A 27954-nucleotide genomic window follows, 5' to 3' on the forward strand; every position below is an offset into this window, starting at 1 on the left:
ATTATTTTCATATGTTCTTTAATAATAATAAAAAAGTGTTAATAAGCATTTTGATTAAAGTCAATTGCTTTTTGAATGTCTGATCCTTAAGATAGTGGCTGAACAAGTTTTCTTCCAACTTTAAACAAACATCTATTACTGAACAAGCATCAAGTTTCTGCCCCATAGTGATTGGTTTGTAAAGTCACAGATGACTGAACACAAGATCTTTGAATGAAAATCCCATTTCAACCATAAATATAATAAAAAACAGCTAGTGGGCAAGAACATCCTGGCATGGATACATACAATCTGGACAGCAGAGTGACTACGTCGCTGCATCCAGCCCAGTCTTGAAGTAGCCATCAAACGAATGATTGTCCTTACTCGGGAGGAATTTGTTCCAACAGAAAACTTAACTGGGAATCTGTGCATCCGCAAGTACAAGGGTTACCTCCTGAGCTGCAGGAGAAAATGCCTTCTCTGCCAGAATCAATCTTATATCTGCCCTGTTAGGTCCCAGCTTTTCACAGACCTTCAACCTAAGCCTCACATCCACCCACGGACAAAGCCCAAGCCTATTTTCTCAGATCAGGTATGGGGTCTTTGTTGCTGCCTCCTCAATGGCAACAGCTAACAACTCATATATTAGCCTATAATCTCAAACTATTGAACCAGACCAGTGATTTTCCATCATCTTTCAGCTATTAACACCCAGGCTTTTTCTAATAAATGCACCAAACCCTGAAAATGTTTAAGCCTGAAACTAAAGAGTTTTGCTTTTCTTCCTTATTCATCTCTGATCCTTACAAGCAATCCATGAACCCTCATAGGTCTGAAGATGAGACATGGATGACTGCTGGACTAGACACACTTGGACAGATGCATCTTGCACGGCTAAAAGCTTCCCACATAGGGTCACTGTTTTCAACAAACGCTTCTGCAAAGATACCTCCGCTGAAAGCATGGATCATCTTCACTACAGCAGTTCTGGACACAGGTTAAATAAAAATGAAATTCTTCATCTCACTCAAATTGTTGGTAATAAAAAGAGTATTTTCATAAGGATACTGGGAAAGACTGGAGATGATAGAGCACACCGCCACTTCTCTGTTGAGTCAGTCAAAACCCAGCAAAATGCCTCATAATGAGTAATCAAACCCAAAATGTGTAACATCCAAAAGATTTTAGAAATGACAAGCCACTAGTGGTAAAACTTTTCACTGGGGCAGACAGATGATGCACAGAGGCTCCTCATGCTGCTACAGAAAGGTGCAGCAGATTCACCAGCAAGTGGAAGCTGAAGACAGATTGACAGCAGGCAGGCAGCTCACGTTAAACAGGGAGGACTAAACATGGGAACAGCTACAAGGGTAATAATGTCTTCAGCCCAAGCCTACCTTCTGAGGTTTGCAAACCAAGGTAAAATGCCTTTCTTCCAAAACACTTTGGTCAAACACAAGTTCTACTTCAGCTATATTCAAGTTATTACGCTCAATATTAGGTAGGGAGACAAAGTTTAGGTCAGTTGTTGGTCCTCTCTGCAGCTGAGCCTTAGTTAAGCAACAAGCTTGAGAAACAGAAACAGGTTGAAAGCGGTTATGTCAAAAGACAGACAGCTGAAAACAGGGGCTTTGGACCAAATTACCATCTCACTGTTAAAAAGACCGTTGCTACCACAACACTAATACAAACACCACATTTCATACCAATACTGTGAACACCTGCATCTATTAGTCTCCCAGCTTTTGCCATATTAAACAGGCTTCACTTAAAAGCCGATTCTCTAATGTTCACTCATGAGGGAATAGGAATGGAGCCTGGCTAACATGAGGATGCTGTCACAGCTCATACATACATGCTAGAGCCAAGCTACCATAAATATTGCAAGGAAGAGCTTTGCTTTTCTGAAAAGAGCAACCAAACAAAGGCTGGCTCACTCTAGCCCCTTCTTGGATAAGAAAAGGGTGGCACTTCCAATAAGAGAAAAAACACCTGTCCAGTCACCCTTCCTTCTCTTTATAATCCCACCTACACCAAACAGCTCTGGCAAAGACAACAACTCAGCTCTGGCAAAGACAACAAGGGTGACCAGTCTCAGCAGGAGCAGTTATGGCATTACTTTTAAAATAACAATAAGGTTAGATAGGGTATTTTTGTTGTGGTTTGGAGTTGGATTTTTTTTTTAATGGTAATAATCTTTTAGTTCTAAATCTCTGAAACACTTGCTAACAGCCCACAGGATAGCTAATTTATATCAAACAGCACATTACAGTTTACGTTCCGGGCATCACATTGGATGCAATAATCATACAAACGTTCAAACTAGAATCTCTCCCTCTTGATTAGGAAAAGACTACTTGCTCCTCCCCAGTGGGCTCTGCTGTTCCCAGATGTCACACACAGTTTTGTCAAAGCAGTCAATACAAAGCCACCTTGCTTGCAGATTCAAAGGGGAAAACTATCCAAGTACACAAAGGTTCCTTGGAAAGAGCAATTTTTCAGAGCTCTGACTTACTCCCACTGCAGTAGGTGAGAGGTGTGAGAGAAACAAATGATATCTAATGCATGTATTTGAAAACAAAATATAGAGACAGATCTGCAATATGCCCATCAAACCCACTGAGTCCCCAAAGCCACCTACCCTGCCCTCACCAGCATCCTGCATCCTGCCTGCTCAGACTAACCTGCAAAGTGAGCTTTTACTGCAGAGTTAATTCAAGTAATCTGACTGAACATCCAGGTTTAGTCCAGTCTGAGAAGACACAGCAGAGCGCCCTACATCCAGGCTTGTCAGGCAGCTGCACAAGTAACAGAATTAATTGTAGGAAAAAAATCCGTATCTCCAAACAGCCACCTTTTCTCGCTACTTCATCCTGCTTCCACCAATAAACCTTATTCCTGAACCGTTCACTCATCTTCTCTCTGTGCTTCAGGCTGTACCTAAACATCACAGGTTACAGCGTGTCCCCTCCAAGACCAGCTCAAGCCCTTCTCCTACCACTTTGCACAAATAACCAGAACAACAAGTGGAAAAGCAGTAACAAGGAAAATTCTCAAGACTGACCTTTTTGAATCCTAAAGCCAAAACAAGAACTGCTACCTCGCCATGTATCTCCACACTCCCTATCTGGTCTCTGACCTATCATTTGCCTCTAAAAGCTCACGTTGCCCTGGCACGCATCCCACACCTACAGTCTGCTTCCAAACATGTTTTTCAGCACTTCATTACAACCAAGCACGACACTTGGTTGCCTCTGCCCCCTTCTCTCCTCTAGTCCTGCCTTCACCCCCGTCCTGCTACCTCTCTGTGGTCTCCTCAGACCCATCTCTCCCAAGTCTGGCTCTTGCACCGCCGCCTGTAGGATGCACGGTCCTAGGAGCAGGACCATGTTCCCTCAGGTTCATTGCATCCAGCTCTCCTAACAGGATAAATTAAACAGCTCCATCTGTATGCTCCTGCCTTTTTTTGTACCTTCTTACGAACTGCTGAGAAGCAGGAAAACAAAAAGCTGTCAGAAGCAGCTGCTCCCTGCTCAGCAAAGCCATGGCACCGGTGGCATGGATCACGCCACTCCAAAACTCTAAAGAGGAGCCACTCCGCAGCCTGCAGAGGAAACATCTGAGCTCACAGTGGACCCCTTGCCCCAAGCTGCTTTGGAAACAGAGCTGGTAAAGGCTCATAATAGGCCCTGGCAGGCCTGTACAACCTTTCCCAAGGATTACTTGGGAATACCTCTGACAGGTATCGCTCTGGGCTTGGGGGGATTCACACATCAGAGCTGTTCTGTGATATTTAGACATGGTGAGGGTAACTGTGTCAAGGAGACATGGGGAAGGACAGTGTCCCTGAACCCACTTGCAGGGAACACAGTACTATCTCCCCTGTAGACGGGCCAACCTGGTAAGGACTCCCACCAGCATTACAAAGAGCTGTGTATTATTATAGCCCGATCAACAAACTTGTTCCACACTTTCCACTTCTGCTGCCATCCCCCAGAACCTGATTTGGTGCTAAAAAAACAGCCTCTGTTTTCAGAATACCTACTGCTGTTGCACTGACCTTCCCACACACATTCCCCAGAACACAGGAGTTCCTGGAGCAGAAGCAATACAGCAAACGTGTCCCGGCCATGGCTTCCCAACCGCATGCTATTCTTTTATGCAGCTATATGTTATCGCACTTAAAGCAGTGACGAATGCCTAGCCATAGCCCATCATCTGACGGCAAATCTCTCTAGTGAGAGAAGTCTGACCCCAGGGAGGTGCAAAATATCTAGTTCGGCTTCCAGTATTTAACAGCACCCAGGAATCAACTTTCTCCTACACACTCACCAAATCCGATGAGGCACACACATTTCCTCCATCTCCTACAAGCAAACTCTTTTCATAAAAGAGGCCCCTAAAACTGGCAGCCTCCCTGCTGGACCCCAGTGAAATGTTCCTTGTACCTTGGGTCTTTGTATTGCCTGCTCCTCACAAGACCTCCCACTTTGGTGCATCTCATGAGCTGTGCGTTGCACTCCAGGCCACAGCAAACTGGAAACAAGAGTGTAATGCACAGGGCCCAGCTATGAGGTTGCCAGAACATATTGGTTTGAAACATCACAGAAAATATTCGGCTCCATATTTTCAACAGTAGCCAGGAAGAAAATGCATGGAACAATTTTAAGAACTGTTTTTCAAAAGTCATTTAAATCAAATTATGCCACATGCACACTGGCAACAAAACCCTCTCTACTAACTGGAACTGGGTTTCTTTTCTTTGTGTGTGTGTTCTTTTCTTTTTGGTTTAACTTTAAAAAAAAAAAAAACAAAAAAAAAAACTGTCTCCCAGCCATCTTCTTCTGGTAATGTGGACAGGCACTGTAACACTACAGGAATGGGTGCCAGGACAAAACCTACGATGCACAGTCCCTAGAATAAATCACTCAAGAGGGGTGGATTAGAGGATGAGAGCAACATAAGGCTACATCTTCAAAAGGTATGATTCTCTGAAATCATTGTGCATTTTCAGCAAACTACTGCAGAAGGATAACCGGTTTGTATCTGATGTAAAGCAGCAGATAGGCTTTTGGATGATTTGCAACTTCAAGACAATACCATGAAATCAATATATATTTTTAAAGATGTAATTATTACACAGTGCTTGCATGTAATCAGAAAAGAATCTACTTGTGCTGAGTGTGTATCATTTGAAAGCTGCAATGCCAAGCATATCCACACTGCTGGCTTGCACAAACCCAAAGTATTATCCATTACTGCTTCTTTTTTTTTTTCTTAAACAATACAAGTATGTATGAAAAACATATTTCCTGGAAACAATGATACTCTTTGGAGACTTATTCAACATTTCATAAACCAAACAAGCCTGCACCCGCACGTGCCCGTAAGAGGAAAGCAGGTTGACAATGCAAACTAATCAAAATGTACTGGAAGGGCTATCCAAGATATTTGCATACCTATACCTCCCAAGGCTATATAGGTTTGAAGCCTTGTTCAGAACTGTGTGAAAAGTATTTCCCATATGTCTAAGAAAATCTCTTACTGGTGATCAGCACTTGTAACTCTAAATTTAAGGCAGGAAACAAACAAATCAACTGAGAGTTAACACACTGGGGCTCACACCTTAAGCCCCTCACTTCCTTTTTTGTTCCTTTTGATCAGGCTCCAAGTGCCATCTCCCAGGGGTCTCAGCCCTGTGCATGTTTTGACATACTTTCAAAGCCCAGAATGGTACACCTGGGACAAAGCACACACTGTTCAGGAAGTGCACAGGGCCAAGAAAAGCAATAGAAATTTCCACAGTTAACTTGCATTACTGGTTGCCAGTAAGCCTCTTATTATGAAAACCCATAATTGGAAACTGTCATATTACAGAACAATTTATGGAAGTTTTCAGAGTATATATGCCCCAGTGGGAACTTCCTTTGACTGGTGTGTTCCATCAGCCCAGGTCTGCTTATTTATTCACACAGTGTGAGAAGAGCATCAGGAACCTCAACAAGTCATTGCTGAAGCACCACTGACTCCCACTCTAGGAGTGCTTCAGATGGTTCTTAGCTCCCTAAGTCTTACCAGTCATCCATCTTCATGGCTGCATTCAGTCAACAGATGGGCTGCCCTATCTTTATGTCATTTTATTTTCTGCAGGAACATTCTTGCACTTACATTGTGATCAACTGTTCCTCTGAGGACACGGAAAGAAAAATGCAGCTGCTCTGGGCTGAGTGCATCCCACTACGTCTGCCTCAATCCCATCAAAGGAGCTCAACAAAATCAGATCCTGCTCCTACAGTCTTTACTCTGTCACACCAGGGAAACTGGCATGGACATTAATTCCTAAATCAGATTTCAATTATATCAAAATATGGCTCCAACCAAGAAAACAGCCTCCCCCAATGCCAGCACGATACTATTAAAGTAAACCACCCAAAAATAGCCAGTGCTTCCTTTGCAGACAGCCATGTTTTAGTGTGAAGATAAAGGGATTTCATAACAGGTGCTGGAGGTGCATCCCAGGAAATTTGGAGACTTTAAGCAACAGAAGACTGGAAGTCCACTAACACTACATTTTCCATACAGGAGCCAGCAGGTACCATCTGCCAGAGCAGCATCTCCCTACGAGCAGCTCCATCCTCTAGGAAATGGGTTGAGACATCAACTGACCATCAGGTTAACTGTATTTTGGCATGCTGCGCTGCTGCCAGTTCCAGTCCTACACACCAAGACCACTGTGAATTCAGTACCTTGCCCATCGCCCTGGGACAGGCCCTGAAAAGCCTCTGTGCTCCAGGGAAGCTGTGGCAGAATAGCGACAGCCACAGCTAAAGAGGACCACCCACAGACGAAAGGAATTTGAGGAGATAATCCCTGCAAGCATGGTAGTGGGGGAAAAGAAAATCAGATGATTCACTGGGAATAAAAGATAACAGCTTCCTCTACTGTTGACAGCTTTCTGTGTCCCTTAAAGGCATTTCTGAAGAGAAGACAAACTGTGAGCCAAACTTACTCCATCAGACTAGTTATCAGCAAATTCTGACCCTGGACAAAATCTCACTACAACATACAGCACAAAGTGCCTGTGGAGGAGAAGAGGGAGATGACAGCAGCACATTTTGCTCAAAGGTTCCTGCAAATAAAAAAGGTTCTGGCTGGGTTATCAAACTGGGAACATTCCCAACCTGTGACCTAAACCTGTTACATATCCATTTATTTGGGCTTCCTGACTTAGAGACTCAAATGCACAGAGAAGTCCTTGAATGCCTAGTTAGAAAGTGCAGGTGCCTTCATATTAAACCACTGTTGCAGCCAGGAAATCCCAGACTTCCATATCAATCTCATACTCTCAGCAGGTTCTTTATGAAGTGCATAAGGGAAGTGATCCTGTTCAAGGAAAATAATCCTGCTCTCAAGCGCCCAAGACTTTTGGTAAATCATTCAAACCATCTCAACTAGTTTGCACTACGACGCTGTGCTAGGCAGATTTGCATATTCTGTCCTGAAGATATTACAGCTGAATTTTACACGGCTAGAAAGGCAGAGTCCAAGTGTGAAAACAAGGCTGAAAATAGCAAAGCAGCTGCATGGATATGCAGTAGAACCGCAAACAAATACCTGAACAGTTTTCATAAATTAAGTATCTCTAATTACTCTGCTTCATGGGTATCAAAGCAAGGGCATGCCAAAGAAGAACAGCTGGGGAGGCAGGTGTCCCAGGAGAAAGTGAGGGAGATATGTCTTTGCTCAGAAAATGGGGATGCTGTTTGGTTGTTTAGACTCAGATGTGAGGACTAATGCTTCCAAATATTTGACCTACATTCAAAGCATTACTTTGAGGCTTATCAGAAACACAAACACACCAGTTAGCCCTCTATGAACAGAGGGAGGCCTTCTCTCTTCTTCCCACCCAGGAACTAACACTTAACCACACAGACCATGTTCAGGGTTTCACAGCCACAGGTATGACTTTCACAGCAGGTACTTGCATAACAGAAGGGCAGCATCAGTTTATTTACAGCTGCTCGTTGAAATTAGGACAAGAGAGAAACAAATGTCCCACTGTTTCAAAAACTAAGCACCTTTTTTTTTTTTTTGGTCATTGGGGGATTCTTACTTCTACACAAAGCTAACAGGCTTATCACTGATCACAGCAATTATTGGATTCCTATTTAAAGATCACCTGAGACATCATTCAGTTGTATCACACCTGGGAAAGTCATTAGAACAGCAAAACAGAAACAAACTCATGAATGACTCCACAATTACAACCACAGCATAGCTACCTCTTCATAAGTTTCAGGCACTTATTAATAAGAATTTTTGACAATTTTGTTATCCATGCCTATCCAAAATTATTTCATACATTGGGCAAAAGATTTAAAACCAAAATTTCATTTAGAACCAAATTATCTGATTCTGAAATGTTCAGGTAATTGTCTATTACAGTAACATAAACCTGAAGTTTTTACTAAAACTTCTTCACTGAACTCACCTCTGTTCACAAAAGTGTTCTCCGTAACTACCTTTCCGCTATGACTTTTTGCTGTTACATAGCTTCATTTATACACATACAGCAGCAGCAGCACTAAAGAACTAATCTCCTTCTGTGCTGGAAGGCAAGGAAATGCCCATTGAATGTACAGGTTCTACACACAGCCATCTCTGACAAAATGCATCCTTCCCAGTGTTACTTATTTTCTAGTTGTGCTCAGCTGCCCCAGTCAGAACCAGGGACACATCATACTGGGTGCTGCACATTGTTAATGCTCAACAGAACTCTTAGGAAGTTTTTACTGAAGAGAAAACACATTAACAGAAGGGAAGAGATGAGAACAAGGTTATACACATATTGCCTTTGAAAGGAGCCCAGCTTAACGGAAGTTAAACCACACTAGGGGCCCAAGCTGTACTAAGGATGCTTCTTGAAACGGGTGAGTGATGCTCAGCATTTTGCTGAGGACTTATACTGCTGCAGTGTTTTCTCTTTCTCATGAAAACAATTAGTATCAAAAGGTTTCCTCTTGAGACGGTGCAGGGAAAGAACTGCTGGCATTTGCGTCATATGGATCTGCTCACATTACTTAGTGACAAATCTTATTACAAAGCAAGCACCTCAAGCGAAATGTCTATAGCTCAGTTTGCTTGTATTTACCTTTAGCAACACAGTATGCTTCATTAAACTTTGAAGAACTGTTTATTAAAAGAGTAAAATGCATCAGCATCCTCCACCAGGCTTCTCAGCTTATTTTCATGACGTCAATATTCAGGTTTATTTAACCCAATGAAAATATACATTCATTAAACATGATCTCAGATCATCCCCTGCAGCACTGAAAGACGCAGTGAATAGGAATGGCATACTTGTTTTACCATTACCATAATTAAGGTGTATCCCATCTTCGCAACCAGCAATTTGAAGAGCCTCTCTCTGCAGTGACCACTGGGAAAGACTGGCCACTGCAAACTTGGCTGCTTATTGATGCCAGATACCCTCTGGTCTGTTTTTCCTGCCTGGCAATGAATGCTGTTCTACCAAAAGCTTTTCCAAAGAATGAATCAAAAGTTAAACTCAATCGTTAAAACTCAATTTAAAATGTAATGCAGGGCAAGGGACTAATACTGAGGGGTTTCTCTTCTGCTACTTCTTTACAAGATGAGTAACACTAACAAGAGATTACAGTGTATACTTGTCTGTAACCTCAGCTTACAAAGCAGTTCAGGTTTTCATTCCCTCCCTCAAAATTCATTAAAAAGCCTTATTTGAGCTGAGATTTTGTATACAATTTTTCTGCCAAGAACAAATTTTTACAATAGAGTTTTAAGCTCCTGTAAAAAAATCCAGAAATTTATAATGGAAATACTGACAGAGCCCATAATCACAAGTACAGAAACATTACTGTGATAAGTAGTTCATCCCATCCAAAAATAAAATAAAAGTTGGTGTCTCAACCCAATTCCACATTCATTCTGTAACAATGGCCAGCTATGAGATCAGTAAAAACAGGTGCAAACCAAAAATACTGGGGATTTAAACACTGATGATGGCAGCATAAAGCCATCACCTTTGGTCATTAAACTCTGATTGTGCAACATTTTTCTTTAGAAAGTCTTGCATTACTTTATAACTCATTTCTCCTGGGCAAACTCTTCTCCTAGTGGTCACCACAGGCTAACCTGGCAAATCTTTGATTCGTGCTTCCAAATTCTAATAGCTTAGCCATTCCCAGAAATTATTAATATACTTATTTATATTCAGTTTTGTCACTTTTATCTTGGTTCAGTCTGATAAAGCCCACCACTATATATGTGCAGCTCAGTTACATGAAAGCCAGCTATTCCCTGCTGAGAGACTAAAGCTCTGCCCTACAACTTCCCATGAGTTCTTGCCTCTGCCTCCGGATAAACTTTCTGTTCCAGTATGAAATGGATGGCTGCACACTGTAACAAACTGAATCACTCAGGCTACGCAAAAGCAGTGATGAGCTACCTGCAACACTGCTGGAAGAGTTATACCTCAAACAGAAAGAATCAGTGTCTGCCTGTAGCAATATATTCTTAATATTCCAAACACGCTTCCAATTCTCTTAAATATGCAGTAAACACCATAATGCAAAGTAGAAATACAAGAAAAATTATGTGTTTGGTTGTGTTAAAGAGTTACAAAGCCATGGTGCTAATGAGCCCCGCGGGGAAGCATCACATCGTCAAGCATTAACTCCATTCAACACTCTTGCAAACTGAATCTGAGAACAGCAAAATTCAGAAGCACAGCTCAAAAACATGTGACTGAACTAGCCTTGACACCTGCTTATGTCATTAATAAGATATTTCATCTCTGAAGAACACTGGGTCTCCGAAAGTGCCTTAACAGGTGCTGAAATGTGTTAGTCATCCTACAAGAACTCTCGCTTCAACACTAGAAATTACAGAACAAGGAAATCACATCAAACCTTTACAAGGTGGCCAGCTCAGACACCGAGTCTGGACTGTGCTACCTCCAAACATTCATTACTAAAAATTACAGACTGCTACTCCTTTTTACCAGAAAGGAAGGGAGTATCTCTCCCTTGCAGTACATTGTATACAATTATTGGACTCTGAGACAGGCAGCTTCACTGAGCTTTCAATACACTCATTAAACAAGCCCAATAAATTTAAAGCTGCTTCATACAGATCTGCTGAACTCAAAGCAATCTTCACTTGTTCAATCTTCCCCTCTGGGTAAAAGCAAGTATGGGATGACATTTAACAATTTTCCCTACTTGGAAGAAGTTATTTCAAGAATAACTACAAAGGTAAATTGTAATACAGTAAATGTGTTAATGATAAATTGTTTAAGCAAGTTGACAGAAGAAAAGAGGCAAATTTGCACACAGTAAAAAGGCAGGCTATTCCAGAAAATTGAGAAGAAAGTAAATTTGTGTTCATTACAATTATTTATGTATCTTTTCATCAAGCTGTTTCCATAACAACTTTCTGTCATGTAACTGAAGAGGTCTTGAGAAGTATATTCTTGAAACTCCACAAGAGACAGGACAATCTCAGCTCCACTTCATGACAGGAAAGTTTGGAAAGCAGCCTCTGGAAACAGCACCACCACTCTGCAACTCACCAACTGAGTTTATGTTTGTCTTGTAAAAAAAACGAAAAAGTTAGCCCCTTTCACATACACACACTTTTAAGATAACAGGGTTTTCTTCACAGCATCAAGTTAGGCACTGAAGTACTTTGTTATGATAGTTTTATCACACTTAATCCAAATGCTCTGGATTATTAATCAACTCTTCTGACAGGTCTCCAATAATGAAACACACCATGCAGTTAACAATGACTCACCATTCATCCTAAGCTGATAAAACAGAAGACAGGCAAGTTCTCAGACCCTACCCAGGCAGCCCACAGCTTTAGGAAACCCTTTCCATTTGCTTTCTCACCAGAAAAAACAGTGTATTTGTTGGCCTTGACATCCACCTGTTGATGACAGCTACCACATCAAAAACTATTAGTACACAAAACATCTACATTGTCCCAAGAGCTACTGAGGACATGTGAAAACCAAGTTAACTCCCTCTCAAGTAAAACATTTTTGTTTTCTTTTCCTTTTTGCTTAATACCTCTCTAAATTCTCTGCCTTGCTTTGAAATGTCTGTTCACCCTTAAAGCTGCTGTTTTACCATGTACCATGCTACAACTATGCCATAACACCATTATCAGAAGCAGCAAGCACTTCACCCCACAGTTTGTTCTTGTGCTGCTGAGGATCCAAATTCAAATCCCACTTCTTCATTTGGGACCATAAAGTCACCTCTTCCACCTCCATAGTTTGACTATGCTGGGCGCTGGCACCAGGGGATGGAGGACACAGAGAGGAAGTAAACGAAGGAGATAACATGAAGGGTAGAGGTCAGCTATGTGAAGTGCTGAAGCACGCACACACTCCCCCACACCTCAGCCTACCTGTTCTTGCCCACAAACTACTGAATAAAGTACTTTATAACCCTAGACCCCAGTTATATATGCAGCACTGGGGGAAGTCGAATGATACCAGGAGGTTGCACAGGAGGCACCAGGAATAATTGCAGTTCTTGCTTAAGCAGTTATAATAAGCTGGGGAATACTTGCTCCAAACCCTGCGACACCCCCCTGCACACAGGCACTGCTCAGTGGCATCAGCAGCTCCAGGGGCACTCTGCTGGGGCAGCACCCCTCAGAAACCCTGGCCCCCCTTCACTGCCCTTTTCTGAAGTTAAAGCTTTTGCTGCATGTTGCAGATGATTAAATGGCTTTTACAGTCCCTGATCCAAAACAAATTAAAAGGGATACAAGTCCAAAAACATCCGGTGATAAGCATTTGTTCTGAGTGAAACAATTAAACGGAAGGATTTGTCTCGTTAAACATACAAAAGGTTATCGATAACCTACCAGTTCACATCATGTCTTCCAGCACTAGGGAGGGACCGGTTCCCACTCTGTAACAACACACCTGTGCTGCCAGCCATGAGCAGACACGGCCACTCACCGCCACCAAAGGCATCCTTCCTCCAAGGAGCATACTCAAACCAACTGAGAAAGGCTTCTGAAGAACAACGGCTATCTGCAATGCAAACTTGACTTCAAACCAAGTACATGATCAGACCTGCTTTCCTTGTAAAATCTTAATGGGGCTCCACCATAATAAAACCAAGCAAGTTATTAAATTCTTAATTAACAATTTTCTTTCTAATTTGACCACGTTGTAAAGTTGTTTTAAAACCTCCCAGAAGTTGTTTCACTGCATTATGCACAGTCCTACAAGTACAATTACTAGCCAAGCTCTACAACATGAATGGTTTTCATGATTTCTTAACAGAATATTGCTTTCTTTCCCCAGCACAGTCCATACACCCCTGGTTTATCAAAACCTTAGTCTAGGCTAGTTAAAAACAAAACCAGTACTTAAAAAGCTGGATGAAAACGAGTTTTGCTTCTCACACCATTAAACTGCATGCCTCTTATTTTATCCTCTCATTGTGACTTTATAAGCTGCTCCCACCAAATTCCACTTCAAATGACACTGAAGAAAACTATGAATAGGTAATTGAAAGATGCAACTTAAACCTTTAACAGCTGCAAAACTGCTAACAATATAAAACAATGAGCCAGAATCAGCAAGCTCTAAAAAGTACTGAGATCTGATCTAAAAGAATAACAGAAAGTTGCTATGGTGCTCTGCAATTAGGGGTCAAGGTAAATTAATACACAAATTTGTCTCACTATACAAGCTATACTCACTCATATGAATATTTCACAGCAAGTCATACAAAATATATGGATATTGCAACTGAGGCACAGTGAAACAAGCATGCTATAGCCCCCAAATACAAGTAGTCGTCTGTCTTATTTTTGTTTAATGATAAAACACAGAAATTCTAGTAGTATGTTACTCCAGTGTATGAGCTCAAAACCTTGCAAAGCTACAGTTCAAGTAACTACACATTACTTGGGAACTTAAATTGCTCTTGTTCCTTTCAAACAGTCAAAAATTGTCACACAAATACCAATGTACTCTTGACCTCCACAGGGAGTGGCTCATTCCTGTCTAACGTGCCAGCAGCAGCTTGAGGTGAAGTTTCTCCATTGCTGGCCTAACACACTCATCTGTCATATCAAAACCGTCACATGCACTTATACGATTTACAAGATTCTAAAGATATTCACTTCTAATGAATATTAGCTTTTCCAAAGCAACACCCAAATGTTTAAACACATCCTGAAGACTCTGGGTGTTTCCTGGGTTTTTTCCCTCCCTTTGTAGCTAAGTGGAAGCAAACGTGTCTAGTTTTCATCCTGGAGTCATCAGCTGCAAAGCTTCAGCCTAAGAGAAAATTCTTCAGGTAAGTCCTTCCACATGCTGTTGTACCATGAAATGAAACCATTTCAACACACAGCATTTTACTTTAATTTGAGAAGAACCACTGAAAAGACTTCCCAAATTTTGTTCATAAAACATCAACTTCAAAAGAAACCGCTAAAGTGAGTTTTCTGCCCATAACAAGTTTTATCGTAGACCTGTGCTCAATGCTCTAAGCTTGTAACACTGGAAGGTTGACTAACCTCGACTTTAAATACATTTACACAAGCATAAATATCCTCTAACATGTAATGTATTAAAGGCATGATTTAAACCTTCTACAGTGAAAATTCTTAAAAAAATCATCTGTCATCACTTTCATTTATCAAAGACACATGAACTGGGATTCTCTGTTCTCAGCTCATTTATTCTGTGTTTACTTCTGCGCTGTGACAATATCAGGAAGACTATGTTGGAAACATCTGACTGGTTCGGGGTAGAATTTTTTTCACAACCATGTATCAAAGATGAGGGGAAACAATATTTTTACTGTGAAGAAAAGGTTGTGTATATCTGGTAAAGAAATAAAGCAAGCTTTCCTTGGTATATCTTGGGAAAGAACACAGGTTTTGTTGAGCCCACGTTATTTTTCATTTCAGAGCCAAGAGGATGCAACACAGTCAGGAAGGTATTTATTCCAATGCTGTTCTCCCTAACTCTGAAAAATAAAGACTTGAAAAATTATAACAGGTAGCATCAACTAATAAAACAGCACCTGTGGCAAATTTAAAATTCAATGTTGATGTTTCATCACTTTTTTTATGTTATAATCCTATAATGTACAGTACCTCCAGCCACAGACTCAGCTGGAAAAACACTTTACGCTAAAAATGGTCAATGCAATTTAAACAAAGAGCATTTCCTTGGTTTTCTTGCTAGCCAGGGCACAGAAACCATGCTATACACCTCCTTACATCTGCAAAGGGCAAACCATTTTCTTTAATAGACACAAGGGCATAGAGCTACTTCCAAGAGGCAAGTATTTGCTCTCACCCTGGTCCCTCACCTCGCCCAAGTGTCATGGATCAGCCTATGCAACCAGCTACTTTTATCTGAGAAGCTAAGGCCAAGGCAAGGTCCAAGGCATGGCATTTGGGCCACGAGGAGGGGTAGGAGGGAGCACACCCAGCCTGCTGAGCAGCAGAGGTGTTGAGGCAAATCTGTGAAGACAAAAGGATCCGGATGTGAAATATCCCAAGAAAGAGTATTTGACAAATACTTAACGCTTTCTAAAGTAATCGATCCTTAGCTGGTGAAACCACAGTGTTTAATCAGAGAGGGTGATATGCCGGTGTTGGGAGCTCTGTTGCCTAATACCACTAAAATCCCTGCACAAAGAGTTATGTATATTTTGTTGTCTATCATTTTGTACAACACCCTTCCCTCAGGCACTGGTCCTCAGAACGCATTATACATTGTTAGAGGAGATTAGTTTAACTGCAGATTATTTTTTTTATTTTTTTCTTTCTTTCACAAAGCACTTAGAGATCAGTGCTTGGGAACGGAAGCTCTGAAGCACAGTCTAACAGTTTATTTACGATCATAGCAACTAATTGCTCAAAGACAAGCCTCAAGCCCCAGGACCACCCCCATGTCACCGAAGTTTGCTGCAATGATGTGCCACTCATCCCCCAGAAACCAGGGCTGTTAACTGGCTTAAGTGGCTTTGCTGGCGCAAGAGGGTGGACAGCTGAGTAACTGACCACTGAATAATGCTGACTCCTTCAGTGACAAAAAGACAATGGCCAAAAAAAAATAATAATAATTTTGACATGTAGTAGTGGTTTTGTTAGCAAAATGTCTGCCCAAGGTTTCGGTCAGCTCATAGGAAATTACTGTATAGATGGAGACACTGCCCTGACAAGGGCAGAACTTCCCCTCCCAGTCTTTCCTTTACTTGACAGTGACAGCTGCCACCACACCTAGTCCTTGGGCTCCGTTATATCTTAGCCACTGATAGGAGTCACCCCATGGGAAAGTAGGATGGTGGGACTAAAATGATGTCAGGTACCATGAAGAATATTTTCCTTTTTTGCTTTACAAACTTTTGAACCTTACAGGAGGGGAGCCATCCGCTTTATGCTTTTTTTTTTTTTTATGCCTTTCTTTTTTTTCCCCCTGCAAACGAATTTTAACAATGCATATCCTGCCAGGAAACGTTACCATGCATTAGTGATAAAGCGTTACATAAAAAGGTAAATTAAGTTTCCAAGACGCGAATCTGAGCTGATAAACATATTACATCCACAGTTCAACAACTGTGCAGAGAAGAAAAAAGAATGAACAGTTAGAGAAAGCTTCAGGAATATGAGGGGGAAAACAGGAAGAGCAGATAAAGTAATGCCATGCTGTCAAAACACTGCTCGGTCTATGCATAAAGCATAGCTACCAAACTAAATCAGATTAAACTAATGGTCACACATTAACCTTGGATATGTCTACATGGTACAGTACAGACCAAACAATTGAGCTCAAGTACCCGATGGCTTGCCGACACAGCACTCTCCCATGGCATTAGACCCCTGCTCAGCTAGATAAATAGCCAGATGAGCCATTTATTCTCCCCTGGGGTGGCAGTGGTGATGACACTGTGCAGCTCTTCAGCACAGAAGGCAGCAACAGTGCTCCTGGCCAGGTGCAGTCACCAGAAAGGGCCACTGGTGTGTTCCCTCTAATACGGAGATACTGAAAGAAATTAGCAGGGAGGCCATACGCTGCCGCTCTAACACCAGCAAGCCAACTATACACTTAAAGGACAACTGCGGGAGAATGGCTGAATGGAAAGGCATTCACAAAGCTCCAAGCTTTGCCAAGAGCATGAGCCTAAAGGTCATGGGACAGGATTTGGGTTAGAAAGAGACTGTGCTGGGCAGCGAGCTGTTCCCAAGGCAATCGGGCTGTGCAGGGTATGGGTCCTGCAGCAGCATCAGACACAGCTGGGCTCTGCCAAGATTGGTTGTGGATGGGATCCCTTGGAGAGGATGCTTATCGCTGCACAAGCTCTCATCCTTGCGCTGAAAGGAGAAGAGCTGCAAGTCCAAACCTAAGCCAGACCATCACAGCAGCTGTACTGACTACAAGGGGCTACAGCTGCAGACCTGATCTGCACAGAAAATAACAAACATTCAGGCAATCTGACACACAAAGGGGTGATAAAACCCTGGATGAAATTCACTTTACTGGGGGGGACAGGGGGGCAGAAATCAAGTAGGGCATAGAGATGAGTTACCTGGCTACTGCACTTAAGTACTGCACCAGGACCCAGCTGCCTCCCCATGCCCAACAGTCATCAGGCGAAGAAAGAGAAGCTGCTGAGATGACCTTCCCACTTCACACAGCTCCTCTGACTTCCCCCTGACAGCACCAACCCGGCAAACACGATGCCAAGAGGGATTTAAAGAGACCACAGGAAAAGACATGCCAATTTCTGTAGAGCTTAGACAAAACTAGCCAATGTTAATTCCAGCAAACAAGCGAAAAGCACGGAGAACAAGAACAGAAGGATGTCCTGGAAGCTAACTAATTAGCAGAAGCATTACAGTGAGGACTTCCAAGCACCAACAAGAACTAAGCAGGTTATACACCTTTATGCAGGATCTTTTTCAGACAGAATAGAGAACAATGTCTGGGGAATTCTTTGCCAGTCGCTTTTTGCAACCAAAATACACAAGTGCTAATTAAATCATGCCAAGTCTTCATTTTCACACTTCCAAAACTGCTCAATGAAAAGTATGTGTTTTGGCACTGCTCTCTGTTTTAAAGTAATTTAGACAAAGCTAAAAACAAAGAAATGCTTCAACCCCAGGAGGTGATATAGCTGAAGATGGATGAATCGTTAGCATACTGGAAACCTAAAAAAACTTGTAAGAGACACAGACAGACCTACTTTCATGGAACAGTTATTGCCTGACATGACAGAACACAGAAAACAAAAATAAACCAATAGAAACAGTGAGAAAGCAAGGAAATACCCTTTTGGCAGAGTTGATGGATCAGCCCTCTGTCCTGCAGTATTCTCCTAGAACAGTTACCAATCCTTTTTAAAAAGCCTCCAGGTAGTTAAAGCAGGGACAAAAACTGGAAAGTGCAGACAGAATCTGGGACCTTCAAAAACCCACACCAGTTGCCTTATCAGTAAGCACATGCTGAGAAATAATGTCAAGTACACAACTACTGAAGCAATGAAGTATTTGTGGGAAAAGATAATCAGGAGGAATTTTAATTTATCTTTCAGTGTTCTGAGTGGCACCTCTTAAATAAGAAACCTGACTGAAAAACCATCACTTGCAATTCTTCAAGATGTTGCAGAAAGAGATGCTGCCACAGTTACAGGTTCCAGGGCATTGATTTTGTGTGATCATCGGGTGAAGGATAATATCAAGTAGCAAGCAAGACTCCCTATGTCAGCAGTGCTAAGAAAACTGCTATTGATGCATATAAGTCACTGGCCACCCTCCACTGCGCGACTGCACCAAGAACAGATTCCAGACACTCCTAGCTCTTGTGATGTGCCTAGCAGTTGGGATGTTGGCTTCAGAAGTTTGAGAAGGAAATCCCCTGATAGCAAATAATGTTACAATGACAGGTGGGAGTGGGAGGACAGGAAATCTCCTCAACACTTTGCCTTATCTGGAAGAAAACACAAGAACAGTGTTTAGGAGAAGGTGCAACCATCCTGGCCCTTTGAAGCTAGCGGCATGCTGATTCAAAACCAAACTATTAGACTTCAGGTGCCTTTATCTTAGCTAGTTACAAATTATCTTGTGCCAACAACAAATTCAAGGCATCTCATCCCTGATGACAAATATCTTCCTTATCTCCAAGAACCACCTGGTTATAAATGGGGTCCCACCTCCTGCTCCAAAGAACCTGTTGTAGAAAAAACCCTGTCACTCCTCCAGCTGCTGCAATTCTTCATTTACATAAATCACCTCTATTTTAGACTCCTTTTCCCTCTGATTTATGGCTTTAAGAAAAATAAACATGAGTTAAGGAAATACAAGAGTTAATGAGCCAGCCTTAGTAGCTTTGACCACATGTAAATACTGCAGCCAATTGTTTTTTCTCAGCCAGCTTATGACAAGAACAAACATGCAAATAGACATGTAGCATTTTTCTTCAGAACTTAGGATACAATCCAAATCCACCTCACCTAGGGACTTTAAAGATTAACAGCTTTTCAGTGTCATAGAAGCTCTTCCTTTCTCCAGTTATCAGGCTAAATTAGGGCTACAATCTCCTTAAACAAACAGAGCTTAACGTTCACTGCACAATTTTTAGGCCAGATGGAACTTTTATCATCAGCACACTTCATTTAAACTTATTCCTGATTATGTGGATCTGAAATAAACCCAGACTATTGAAAAACTGGACAGTCTTTCAAGAAAGCGTTTGTAAAAAGTTAAGTGAGTTTAATGTGCGTGACATTCCAAAAACCAATCCCATCACAACAACAGGTATCCTGACTCTCTCTTTTAAGGTGTGGGCTCCAAATACTCATGTGATATCACCAAATAAGTCTCCAAACTGGCAAAAACCAAACAGTTCTAAGAAATACTAATTCCACGGGAACGAAGAACTAAGAAAAATCCAAAATGATAGTGGTTATATAAGAGATTGGATTAAGAATAATCTACTGTGATGTCTGCATATTTACAGAAGACGTGGAAGAATAAAATAATCACTTGAAGAAAAGTTAGTTGTTAAAGGAAACAATTTGCTGTACTAGACTATGTTCATGTGACCAAGGGAAAAAAAATGCGCAGGAACAGAGATCAGGTATTAAATGTTGGCTTGACTCCTATTCTAAAGTAAGATCAGATGCCCCCGCGAGCGCTTCCTTCCATTCAAGACGAAGCTCTTCTAGCAACACACACTGAAATTTAGTGGTATCTCACACAGCCTGAAGTCACCCCCATCACAAGGGGCTTATCTGCCATTATTCCACTGTGGATATAACAGCTGACCGTGTGTGAGATGAATGATTATTTAATGCTTGACTGTTCACATAAGGGTAACATTTTTATCTTACTCTGCATCTATGCAGCCAAACCACATCTGCAATTTAATTCTGTCCTGGTAGGACATGATGCAAGCAGTCAATAAAAAGAAGTTTGCCTTCCTACGTAACTAAACAATTTGCCTTTTAATATCACTCTTACCAAGCACAGAAGGAGGAACAATAAAGAGGACATCAGATTGTTCAAAAAGCCTGTACTTTTCTTGAGATTTTATTATTCAGGATCCTGGTTTTAGCTTTCCCATCAGAGAGACAGAGGCAGGTACTGACAGGAAAGGTCCTTCTCAGGATGGTAAGGTTGTTTGCAACATCCAAAAGAGCTGGTATTTCTGCCTCCTTATTTTACACATCTGGGGGAGGCAAGGGCTGAACGCAGCTCTGGGTCACAGCAATCTCACACAACCCAGATCATTATAGTAATTTTATTGTTATATACCATAAAAAGCATGCCAGGTCTTGCTATTAAAAGTCACTGTATTAAGAGGTCAGTTGAGTCACTTCAAGTGATACTTGATTAACAAAATGTGAAAGCAACGTCTGCAAGAAGAGCAAATGTAATGCCACACATGTCTTGGTGAGCAACACTTCCTATCTTCTCAGCTTTTTTGCTATCAATGTACTGCACTGCTATCCCACACCCAGTCGGTCTGGAGCTAAACAAAGTCTGGAAAGAGTCATGCCAGCTCACAGCAAAGGTTCATCAGGTCCAGCAGTGTGGAACAGCATGTGGCCATCCAGAGAACAGCATAATCGGAGAGTAAGGAAGTAATGAAGCTTCTCCAGATTCCATCAATTTATAGTTTGGGGATTTGCCAAGATGGGGAGGAGTACGCATGCACACATATGCGACCATCAACTTACAGCCCTCACTGTAAAGCCTACAACAAAATGAATTAAAAAAAAACACCTACCCCTCTTCCCTACAACATCCATCAACCTTTCAGATTTGCTATGGCTCTGCTTTTCTGGACATCTTTCTAGCTGGCTTCTCAGGCTTCCTAGTCTACTCCTGAATATCATGAATTACACTTCAACGTTTTTAGCAAGCCAGAACACTTATTTCAATAATGACTTCTCCAGAACTTTTTTTATTATGAATGTAATGTTTCCAAACAACATTCTTGATTGTTAGACTCCAACAGTATTGCTGTGATAACCCTCTAAGAACCCCATCTCCTCCTGAGTTACTGTTATCCTTACGTTAGCTGGGAGATTTTGAGAAGAAACTGACTCTCAGAAGAATTTGGTTGAAATGAATCACTACTCATGAGGGCAAATCCAAAGCTAGCATCGCCTCCGGACAACTAATGGTTCATAGGTTTTCACCAACAGTTGGAGGCAGTGACTTGCCAGCATACATAACTGTGTTCAAACTATACATGGTGATATTTGTGATATCTGCTTGAATCAAATGTTCCTTTTTTTGCATATGTTCATAATTATGCCAACACCAGTCACAGCTGGGAAAAGTGAACTGTAGTTTATGTCTTCTGTACAGAAAGCATTTAAATATTTATCACTGATGTATGGCTCTGGAAGAGGCAGCTCTAAGATCTCCTGCTGCACTGCATTGTACCTGACACCTCAGTGTTGAACAGAACACGTGCTTTCACGAGCTATAAAGAATTACTGTTGCTATCACTTTCAGACACTTCATGACTAAAATGCTGGACCCATCACCCGATTATCCAGCAAAACACACTGTACGTAACTGAACAGGTCTACATCCTTGGCCTTGGAGACTTTCTGATAAGATCAAAATAACTGAAAATAGTGCATAGGAGCACTTTAAACTGAGGAGGAAATGATTCATGAAACAACAACAACAAAAGATATCACAAGAAACTGGCAGGTTAATCAGTCATTATTTTATGTACATGTACAGTATATGTTATTATTATTGCTTTCATATTCCACTGCTGCAAGTAGATGCAGAACTGGAGATCTCTCCTATATACTGTAGCAAACAATAGGGGGTTGGACCCCAAAATTCCTTTCAGGCAGTTTTGAGCAGCAAAAAGTCCTCATCTGGGTACTATTTTCAGAATAAGACTCTAAAATTTCAGCCATAGCATGCAATGCATGAGACAGTTGTCATGAAAAACATTCCATGTTATAAAGTACTACTCTACTCTAAAAGCACCAGAGATTGGGCCAGGAATCCAAGCCCCAAGTGATATCAAATAACTTATTATGCTATTTCTTTCCACCAAAGAAATTACATCTTGCAAGAAAAACCAAAACAGATATCTGAAATCAAACAAATTCTGTCTAGCAATTAAGCAGATGGTAAAAGAGCAAAAAGAGGCTGTGAGGAAAGATCGGTTAGGTTTATCCTTTATACTGATACGCTGCTTCACTCCTTGATGAGCCTGAGAAATATTGCTGTAATCACTGTATCAACATTTTTTTGCCTTCCAGTAATTATGCGACTGTATAAATGAAGCTCCTGAAATTGATGTAAGCACAACTCCATAAAATAGAATAAGAACTCATGGGTGGAAGTTAAAGTAGTAAAAATCAGTCAAGAAATAAAAAAGAAAAATGGTGCTTTATCAGAATAATTGACAAGGACTGAGGTAAATTCTCTGTCGCTGGCTCTTTTATCATGACATTCTTCCAGCAGATAAAGGCACAGATTCAGGGAAGCCCTACAGCTTGAAGTAAGAAGGGGACAATTTAGCTAACTGCAACGATACTCTGACCTCATTTACTAAGAGTAGGTTAAGTACCTGGAAAAACAGTCTAAGTCAAATACCTTACTTCACAAAAGCTAAATATTTGAAAGTTACCATAGCACCTCAATATTCCCAAGATGTAATACAAGAGGACAGGAGAGGAACTTCTGAAATACAGCCTCCAAATGCGGTCACCACAACGCAGGCTGCTCGACCCTAACTGGAAGCTGAAAGCCACCTTCCTGAGGAGCGCAAGATAACAAATTTCAGGGACACAATGTCTTTCCCTCAAGCCAGTGGTGCCACACTGAAGTTACTGGCTCTTGATCAGAACTAATAGTAAGCACAGAAACATGAACTGACAAATCAATCATTGCTGAACAGCAAGCAGCTCTCCCAGAGGATATACAAACAGAGCTTTCAGACCAGACAGAATAAGCACAGGGAAGAACCACAGTAGCTCATCCAAGCATTTGATACGCGCGCTGGGAAGGACATGATGGTGAGAAATTCAAGCCTGATAAATTTCCCACCACTAAGCCAGGAAGTAGAGGGCTGAAAGAAAAAAAAAAATTGCTGTCCTTCTCAAGAAGGTATTACATAAAGTATAACCACACATCTAGAGTATTTCACCATCCCCTTACAGTTCACGATGGCATTTATACCTGTATGTAAGGTTATCGCCATTACAGGTTCAGCAGAAGACAGTATATCCCTGGAGAAACTGCTCTCCAGCCAGTGTTTTTCTCCCACAGGCACCTGACCCACCTTATCTTGTGCAAGGCAATGGTTTACCAGCAAAAAACTCCGCTCAGTTCTCAGTGGAGCACAGACTAATGGGTTGGTAACAGTGAACCATAAAAAGGATCAGCATGCACTTCTCAATCCTAATATGTACGGAGCCTGTAAAGTCTCCTCTGAGAGCATCAGTTATACCACACACCTGATTTACGTTTTTCAAGGAAATAATTGAAGTTGTTCAGCTTGTTCCAAAAGGCCCAACGGGAAGGAGAAAACCCTCAAGACACCTATGTGGCAGCTTTGCAGCAGCATGAGACTAAACAAATGGAAAAACCTAAAATAGATTGCAACAGTTTATCATTAATCAGTATGAATTACTTGGCAGAAGGTACCATCTTTCAGTGCAGCTTAGTGGCACCTTTCCCACAGAACTAATACAAACACAAGTGCATGCTAAGAGATTCAGGGAGCAGGGGAAAAGGGATGTCATCGCTGACTGAGTTGCTGATCGCAAGAAACAAAAAATAGGACTACACAGGGCAGCACCTGTGTGGCTGAAAAACATGACTGGCATGTTCCAGCTATTTAATTTGGCAAGGTTAAACTCACCACGGAAGAATCATAATCATACTACAAAACACTGAAGTCTTCTGAATTGCCTCCTTGCAGTCAGACACCACTTCACCAGTTCTATTTATTCCAGCATTTACCCCAGACAGGGAGAATATTCTGAACCCTTCCTCCTGATTTCATAAAAGAACATTGCTGTTGAAAATAAATATAAGGGGGGGAGGGGGGGGGGGCATTTTATCTTTGTTTAGAGCCAGATGTAAACTGAAAACTGCAGACAAAGCTTCTAGCTTAGGCAACCTCTATCAAGCCTACAAAGAAGCCTTTGTGCTGGCAGGTCCTGGCAAAGGATTTAAGCACCCAAACTATTAGATTTTTCCAACTATATGAAATGGTCTGATAGAAAAGATAGTTTATGTACATGGATTCAATGATCCAAACATACAGTAATCATCACAGCTTTAGTGACCTTTGATTTGAACTGTTTAATAGCTATCACAAATTTTACTTTGACCCTCAAGATTGATTTTTCAGAGGTTACATAGATAGCAGCAGACCTCTTTCCTATATTTGTGTATGGATAAACTGGTAGTATCTTAGACCCCATTTACAATTCCCTTTTGCATAAGGTAGTTTTGTATTTACATGTGTCAATACTTACATCATTTACTCATTTTGTGCATACTTAAAAGGATAAGACAAGTTCTAATATGTTTCAAACCATCATTTCCATTGCTATTAGATTTAAACAGAGAAGGTAGAAGGTTCAACAAATGACCAGCCTGAAGACCTTGCATTTGCAAGCCTGAAAACATGTAACTCCAAACAAAGACAAGCAGAGAAGGTAGCTAGAATGAGTAAAAAGCACCAAGCCAAAGTAGTTTAGACCACTCCCCACCCTGCTGGAATCACCCTCACTATTACTTCTGTCCAAAAGATAATACAATAGTCTTTACATTCTCAAGAAGACTTCAAAAACCACGTTTGGAAAACAATTTGCAGCAGTTCTGTCATGCTTACATGTGTAAGCCATGTTAAAATTGCTAACTGTAGCTTAAATATCCCAGCAACTAGAGAAAAGTAGTAAGAACTTTCCTTGCACAGCAGTGTTAAAAGATAAACCCGCAAACAAGATAAAATTATCCAGATGTTTGAAAGGACTTTGAGTTTGATCAGTGAAAGAAAAAACCCAGAGAGCATGATCTTAGTGAAATTCTCAGACTTTAAATTGAAAAATGGATTGTCCCACACTTGCATTGCTCCAATCATTTCACACATTCTTCACTCATGTAAAGAAGGGTATTACCACAAAATCTGGAGCTGTGACAAGATAAGCTTTCCATGGACTGAGAACTCACAAATCAGAGAGAGTTAATCATTACTAAAGCTTTGTGAACAGCACTTGTCAAATACACAAGCAACTGTAAACACCTACACAGAGCTATCGAATGCCACAGCATGAAGACAGCTAAATAACAGATATCAAAAGTCACCTCTGACAACCATGCTTTGAACCAGCCTTGTCATCTGACTTCTCCATACAGTGATGAAGGCCATTTCATGTAAAAAGTGAGGTTTCAACACTTTAGGTATCACTTCTTCCAAACGTTGTAATGGATAAAGTGGTTTAATCTACAGCAGCATTAACTACAACTTGGTTAATCTGATTTGTAGGAAATTCTCTATTCTCTGTCTCAGGCCCTATGTTTAGTGAAGAAAATAGTAACAAGCTAAAACAGTAATAAGCTCTTTCTATCAAATCACAGAAAAACATACTGAACTGACCTTCCATTGCTCTTTGGGAAGCAGTTTCACTACTACAATGTCTCCATTCAGGGCTCTGTTGCGAGCAACCACTCCATCAATAAAGATATCGCGGGTCCCATCCTAGTCAAAGAGAAAGAAAAATAAATCACAGTTGTTAAGAGGTTTAAAACAATCGTCAAAAAAGACACACACCCTGGTGAGACAAACACCCTGCAGCTGGGCACAGAAATCAAATGGATTCACCAGATGTCCTTCAACACGCAGTATCTTTCAGCAAATAAGCTCCTTTGCAGTATGTGCTAGCACAGTAGTTCCACACTATTTATTTCAGAGCCAAGCCCTCAAGATGTATTGTCTACAAGCTCTACTCAGCTCCTCTGCAGTTAGTCTTGGGAATGGGTAGAGTCTTCTGCAGTCACAGTTCTTCACACATCAAGTTCCCAAACTCAAGCACTCAAACCAATTGTTCAAGACGCATTACAGTCTGCGCAAAGTGCCCCGTGCAGAGCTGCCTGCTGCTCTCCTGGTGAGATGGGTAAGAAGGGACATGGAGCTCCACTATCAGCACGTCAGTCTGTGAAGGTGGCCTGGAGAGTGACTGGAGATGTAGTCTCTTTGTTTTTTAAATTTAGAGTTGACACCATATATTCTGCATTTGGCAGAACTAGTTTTAGAAGAGATTCCAAAAAAGAACTACAGACTACAATTGCACACCAGAGGATCTTTTACTAACAGACATGTCACAACATCTTCTCTCAATACTCTAGGTTAACATCCTTGCACAAGAGCCTCTACTAATTGCACACACTATGATTACCAACCCCAGACATGTCTGGCATTTGGCTAATCTAGATTTAGTTTGGAAGATCTTCTGCATTTGGTGAACAAAGATGAAGTTCCCTGAAGATGCCAACACAAAGGTTTTAGTTTTTAAAGAATTGCCAGTTTTGTCTTTTTTTAGCTAATTATTAACAGTGCTCTTGCTGCTTTCATTTGTTTCCCCATAATTCAGTATATGAAAAATTCCATGTGTCTGTTTACAGTACCATGAACGTGTCAAAAAATGTGAGCGTTTAGTATCAATATGAGCAGTCTATATATTTTTCCTGGAGAGCTATCTTTGCACAGTTTTGAGGTACAAAAAGAAGACAAGTTTCTTTAGATTAGTACCCCATTGTCTTTCCATGAAAAAACCCAGCCTCACAAGAATTAAAATCTTAAATCACAACTTCAGTCACTTCTCAGATACACACCCGAGTCTCATATGCTTGAGTAAATCCAATCAGAACTACCAGTGTGTTCAGTCTCCAAGAAAAAGTCTTTTATAACCTGAAAACACGAAGCCGTAATATCACATAAATATCTTACTCTGCTTAGATACCAAAACAATAGAACGGCAGAACCCCGTCATGATGTGAAACTAAGGCCGTCCTCCAAGAAACCAAATTACTCTTAGAAAGAAAAGCAGCAGCAGCTCAACAGCTGTGTGAAAGCTGCCTCCCATGACAAGATGCAGAAAAATTGCAAAGCCTTTTGGACCTACATAATTCAAATTGGAAACTGTTCTTTTCAAAAAGCCAGATTTTTTACACATGGTCTTATTCCTCATTTCTCTCCACCCTCTCCCTTCTGCCCCAACTCTTTACCTAAATCCACCACATACATAAAAAGAAAAGTTCAAAGTCACTTTTTAAGGAAAATGCCTGTTTGTTTCTTTTATTTTTTTTTTTTGTCTGTATTGCGTAGCTGCTCTGCTCTGCAAGACACAGGCTGGCTTTCACAATAATTTGTCCTATACTTCTTTTCCT

At 41.2% G+C, this 27954-nt stretch overlaps 1 protein-coding gene across 2 annotated transcripts in view; it reads right to left on the minus strand.

Moving 5' to 3' along the window:
* The window catches only part of DIS3L2 (DIS3 like 3'-5' exoribonuclease 2), a 195990-nt gene that overhangs the window by 140019 nt on the left and 28017 nt on the right, over positions 1-27954 (minus strand). For both annotated transcript variants that reach the window (XM_056358435.1, XM_056358436.1), the window contains one exon: positions 26165-26266. In XM_056358435.1, coding sequence (XP_056214410.1) covers positions 26165-26266 — 102 coding nt within the window. The remainder of the gene's footprint in view (positions 1-26164; positions 26267-27954) is intronic.

Source organism: Falco biarmicus, chromosome 13, assembly GCF_023638135.1.
Source record: "Falco biarmicus isolate bFalBia1 chromosome 13, bFalBia1.pri, whole genome shotgun sequence".
In the NCBI taxonomy this organism is placed as follows: domain Eukaryota; kingdom Metazoa; phylum Chordata; class Aves; order Falconiformes; family Falconidae; genus Falco; species Falco biarmicus.